At 41.9% G+C, this 6,046-nt stretch overlaps 1 protein-coding gene across 1 annotated transcript; it reads right to left on the bottom strand.

The window, feature by feature from the left end:
* Positions 1-3,645: 3,645 nt before the first annotated feature.
* LOC148040471 (pentatricopeptide repeat-containing protein At1g06140, mitochondrial-like) lies at positions 3,646-5,535 on the bottom strand. Its single transcript, XM_087664061.1, has one exon. It carries the CDS (start codon positions 5,533-5,535, stop codon positions 3,646-3,648), a length of 1,890 nt encoding a protein of 629 aa, XP_087520187.1.
* Positions 5,536-6,046: the final 511 nt, after the last annotated feature.

Here is a 6,046-nt window from a genome sequence, read left to right as displayed (position 1 = left end):
GACACTTGCAAGGGTCATTGAGTGTTTATATGATGATGTTAATATTGACATCAAACACCCAATTTTTATTAAAGTTGTGCACTGTGGATACACACAATGTTTTCGGGTGCATATGTACGAGATTGACCATCAGAAGAGATATCAACGCTCTCATACTGATAAGATACCGAGGCATTGGTTCAAGTATGGATTCAAGGATTTGGGTTGTTTTGTGACACTGCATCAATGTTTGTCGGTACCTACGGAATGGTTCACAAATGTTCGACCAGGTATTATTATTGTTGGGATGAAATGATCTTTGTTAATTGTTCCACATGCTTATATTGTGATTTTTGTTCTAATGCAGGTGGTAAAGAGAGAGGTAGGACTATTGCATCGCCCATGTGATTACCAATGGAAACTGTGGGATCATTCCCTGCTTTGCCTTCGCATGTTTTGCTCAATGAAGAAGATTTTGTTAATGATTCCTCAAAGAAGAGGAAGCTTTCTTTCTATTAGGCATCTTCGAGACATTGTCTTTTTTTGTTGGCATTGGTCATTTGCCTATGGTGCTTGAAAACACTCAGGTGCCTTATACTTGGCCTTCGTGCCTTCATTTTGACTAGGTCTCTTATAGAAATTCTTTTTGTGGTGCTTGGTCTTTTTCTTGATTATGACCCGTTTTAGTGTAATGTTGTTGTTCCATGTACTTATATTGTGATTTTTGTTCCAATGCAGGTGGTAAAGAGAGAGGTAGGACTATTGCATCGCCCGTGCGATTACCAATGGAAACTATGGGATCATTCCTGCTTTGCTTTCGCATGTTTTGCTTAATGAGGAAGATTTTGTTAATGATTACTCAAAGAAGAGGAAGCTTTCTTTCTATTAGGCATCTTGGAGACATTGTCTTTTTTGGTTGGCATCGGCCATTTGCCTATGGTGCTCGGAAACACTCGTGTGTCTTATACTTATCCTTTGTGGCTTCATTTTGACTAGGTTTCTTTTAGAAATTCTTTTCATGGTACTTGGTCTTTGTGTCGATTATGACCCATTTCGGTATAATGTTGTTGTTTCCTTTTTTTCACACAAAGCAAGCATGTGATTCCTTACATTGGTGTCAAGAGGAAAGTTTGTAAGTATGGTGCATATGGAAGAGATTGTTTCTATGTCTAAGATTCTATGTTACAAAGTTTATAAACTACTTTTAGTTTTAAGTTTGGTGTGTGTCTGTGAGAGAGAGAGACACACACCAAAGAGAGAGAGAGAGAGAGAGAGAGAGAGAGAGAGAGAGAGAGAGTAGGAGGGAGAAAGAGGAGAAATGGATTATTGAACGAAGTTGTGCGATAGCACGGTACCTTTGCTAAGCTGCCGTGAAGCGGCTTAGCGTTCCGTGCGTGTGAAGTGCGCATGGAATGCTAGTACTTATTCATCATCCTTCCATGTGTTACACAAGCTGTATCCGTTGCATGGAATTACTTCAAAGATTGGTGGGTTTTTCCAAAACAACATATGTTCTAGTTCGAGCTACATCAAAATATATGGATTCGAAAAATAGATGCACGTGACGAGTGGTTCTGTAAGCACTTTAGAATGCTGTATACATCATTCCAGCATCTTCTTCACCTTGTTCTTCCATACTGGTTGGTAGAAGGTGATGGCGACAAGGTTCGTCTGTCAATTGGACCTGAAGAGCTTTAAGTTCCACTTTGATTTGATTGGCTCACAATGACTTCACACACCTTTGGCATTAACGAGTTGACATTTAGAAAATATCGTCACATCATTGCTACCAATATCAGATCAAGCTTCATCTCCATTCCAATAGGTGAGCATCTCAGGAAGATTATTGCTGACTTCCAAGCACTAACTTTCTTTCCCAATGTCTGTGGTGCAATTGATGACAACCACATTAAGCTTCCCAAAAAGCCTAACATTGAGGACATTCCTATGCAATATTGGTGTAGGCACCATTTTCACTATGTACTACTCCAAGCCATTTATGATATGCATACACGAATTTGGGATGCTTGTGTGGTGCCTCTCCGAGCGGTGCGAACAATGAGAGACACTAGAAAGCTTCTCCCATCTACAAGTGGTTCAAGGACCACCAAGTGTTGTGGGAACTTGTGAATATCCACAATGTTTGCATCACCCCATACTTGCTCGTTGTGTTGATTCTACTATGGAGCTTACAAGCATCGTTGGCGTATTCTTGTTAAACTACATCAAGTACCCATGTACATCATAGCTTGTTATGTTCTACATAATTTTCTCTTAGATAATGTAAATGATGAGCTTTGAGAGGATGACTTTGATACTCACCGCAACCACACCTCAACGTTGTTCAGAATGTAACAAGATCAAAGCATGTTGAGGAGCAAGCCTTGTGATGCACAGTGTTTCAAGATTGGTGCAATCGTGTTAACTTTGCATCCTTTGGTGAGTTGCACACTATCCTCATTATGTAGTGTGTTTATTAATAATTCATATTACACCTTCCTTTGTGACCATGGCCTTTCAATCTCATTTCCACTTGTGTGGGTAGTACTAAATGTATTCAACTTTATTGCACATGTATTAAAGTACATGATTTCAAAGTGCAACATAATGATAAACTGGAATCTTTACAGCATGAAACATCACAAACTACAAAAGAGTTTTCATTGTTAGAACAATCCTTGGAAACATTAGAACACAAGGAGCACTGCATGTGAGAAAAATGGAAGGACACAACATGAAATTACATGCTAGGAAGTATTGTTCTACTCATTTGGTGCGTTACTCTTGAGCTGGGCAATTTGAAGCTGCATCTCGATACACTTCAACTCAACCCTCTCGAATGTTGCAGCAACCCCCCGGCTCAAGAAATGTGCCACGGCCCTCTAATGCAACTACATGTGATTGATCACGCATTAGCAAGATGACCTCCCAACCACACAATTGTACCCTACCCACAATCAATTGATATCTCTGACAAATACATGAAAAAAATTACATACTAAAAACAACACTCCACAACGCTTTTGGCCACTAATAGTTTGCCATAAAACATTTCAACATCTTAACTAAGGATACTGGTTTTTGGTCTAGTCCATTTTTTTTCTACTTGTTGGCCCATAAGAAGCTTCCTACACCAGTTGTGGTCCCTTAAGTGGAGACTCACAACACTTCAACTATAGGTGCTCTCCTAATTTCTAGTTCTGTAGAAGTTCGTAGATTCCTGTGACCACCTCCCACCCCTCAAATTACTAAGTAATCAAGGCCCAAAGATGGTTGTTACAATGACCCAACATGCTAAGCACCAAACAATTGTGCTTTCACCTCAGAATAACCAAGCAGAAATCAATAGCTTGCTCAAGTCATTGATCCTGTTTTCAAGCCCTTTTGTTGTAAGCCCACCTATCTTTGAACAAGGGTGCATATAGAAGTAGTTCCAGACATCCAAGCTTAAAAGAATCTTATTTTGTTATCAACTTTGCTGTGAAACCATACAATAAATGAGACAAATCCTCAACTGTTTTCCTGCTTTTTGCTCAGTAATCCATGTCAGGTTGCTTGGTAAGTTCCCACTAATTTGGGTGCAGTATCATGCTTCACTTACAAATTACCACACTACAATGGATGGGATAAAACAATTATGTTACACAGGTGAAGATACACATAGCTTTAACCTGACTGCATGCTTAGAGTTGAACAATATGGTTGTTGAAAGTCATTAGATAGTGTTTCATTCTCGTCAACAAAAGCTTGTCTCAAGATTGTGTCTAAATTTGGTATATGCCCTCCTAGTTTTATGAAAGAACTTAATGTATCTAGCATTATTAATACATCCTTGCTTGGATTATGGCCCACAACAAACTTACATGACTTTTTATTAGCATGTAATGACGAGCTTGCAAGTTTTTTCTTTGCCACTAGATGTTTTCTCATCTCCTCTATGTTTTTTGCCTCATTCCATCTACCCACATTGGAAAATATGTCCGCCATGAGCAGATATGCTGGAGCATCTTCTTGGTTAATCAAGACAAGCTGCTGAAAACATCTCAAGCCCAGCTCCACATCCCCATGTATTTTGCAAGCAGTAAGCAAAGCCCTGAGAACTTCTGCTGATGGCAAACACTGCATAGCTTCAAGAAACCTCTGAGCCTCATGAACATGTCCTGAACGGGCCAGAAGATCAATCATACAACCATAGTGATCTGATGTTGCTTCCAATGCATACTTCTCTCTAATTGCCTTGAAATACTCTTGACCCTGAAGCACTAAGCTAGCATGGCTGCATGCAGCAAGAAGACATGTGAAAGTAGTTGCATCAGGTTTCACACCCTGTTCCTGCATCTTTTCAAAACAATGCATGGCATTGTTACCCTCATGGTTGTCACCATACCCTTTTATTAATGCATTCCATGAGACAACATCTTTACTGGGCAGGGCATCAAACACCTTACGTCCTTCTATGAGCAGGCCACATTTTTCATACATGTCTACTAATGCATTGCCTACCAACATCTTTCCTTCCAGTCCTGTTTTCAGTATAAAAGCATGCAGCTCTTGACCTTTACCTTCATCTGCCAGACAGCCACAAGCTTTCAAGCTGCAAGAAAAGGTAACATCATCTGGAGATATGCCCTCCTGCTGCATCTGCTTGAAAGAGCTGAGTGCTTCATCGCCTTGTCCATTTTCTGCATATCCCCAAATAAGTGCAGTCCATGATACTGCATCGCGAACTGGAAGCTTGCCAAACACATCCCGTGCCTCCACAACTGAACTACATTTGGCATACATATCAACAATTGCACTGCCAAGGACATGATCTCTTTCCAATCCTTTCTTGGCAATCTCAGTGAGTAAGTATTTGCCTGTTTCTAGATCTCCAACCCTGCCACAAAGTCTCAAGCTGCAGATATATGTAACCTCGTTCAAATGCAAACCATCCAGTTGCATCTGTTCTAAACAGCTCAGAGCCTCTTGAGCAAGACCATGTTCAGCATACCCCTCAAGCAGAGCAGTCCACGATACCACATCCTGGTTGGGGAGCTTCGAAAAGACATACTGGGCTTCGGTGAGTGATCCATGCTTGCTGTACATATCCACCAAGGTGTTGCCTATGCATCGGTCTGCATCCAGCCCATTCTTAACAATGTCCGCATGAATCAGGCGGTTGTGATCACCATGTTTTAGCTGTTCACAAGCTTTAAGTAGGGCAACAAATGTATAACTGTTTGGCCGTACGCGGTCCTGTTGCATCGCATGGTAGAGATGTAACACGTGCTGCAGATCTCCACAGTCGATGTAGCCCGAGATGAGAGAGGTCCAGGAGTAGACATTGTGATGAGGCAGGAGGTTGAAAATGGCCTGAGCAGATGGCAAGTCCCCACATTCCACCAGGACTGGGACAAGGTAGTTGCCCAGGAAGCCATCTGTTTCCAGCTTGTGCTCGCGCATGTAGCCATGGAGGCGCTTGAGGTGTGATAAATCCTTCTTAAGTCTGCAATCCTGCAATAAGGTTAGGAGGTGCTCCACAGCAGGCCGCTTTTCTCTAAACGTCGTCACCATTTTGGTGATGGATATGGCTGTGATTCCTTTTCTTTTTGGCCCAGTAAGCTATCTGTTCCCAGTTTGTGCTCCTGCATGTACCCATGGAGGCGCTTGAACCTCTTTCGCCCTCCCTCTGTCTGAGTGGGAAAAGAAAGAGCGCAGCGTTCTATCTGTATCTATCTCTCTCTGTGTCTGAGCAGTATTTATTTGCTCTATCTTCAAGCTCAGAAGCTTCTTCTGCAGATGAAGGGGGCGAAGTTTCACTCTGTCAGCTTGATCCTGGGGATAAAACCTGACGATTGCATGTGTCAAGGCAGAAGAAAGAATGCACTTGGGTATCTGGTCTTTTGGCTTGAAAACCCTGGTTGAGTGCCAATCAACATAGGTCTTTGATGTTAGTTTGGGCTTGCTACAAGAAGAAATGCAAGAAGGGTGCTACAAATGCTCCAAAGAGATGGCATGGCATCTATACTATTAGTTAAGGAGAGGTGGGGGGCGGGTGCCACGTGGCAGCCCCCTACCTCCCCCA

The sequence above is a fragment of the Lygodium microphyllum genome, chromosome 2, assembly GCF_053477565.2.
Source record: "Lygodium microphyllum isolate KBCC chromosome 2, Lygodium_microphyllum_v1.1.10, whole genome shotgun sequence".
In the NCBI taxonomy this organism is placed as follows: Eukaryota; Viridiplantae; Streptophyta; class Polypodiopsida; order Schizaeales; family Lygodiaceae; genus Lygodium; species Lygodium microphyllum.
The sequence above is the reverse complement of the archived record's forward strand: the minus strand, read 5'-3'. Positions and strand labels throughout refer to the sequence as shown.

Excerpts from the sequence above, each read along its gene's own strand:
- LOC148040471 (XM_087664061.1), bottom strand. The coding sequence starts at position 5,535 with ATGGTGACGACGTTTAGAGAAAAGCGGCCTGCTGTGGAGCACCTCCTA.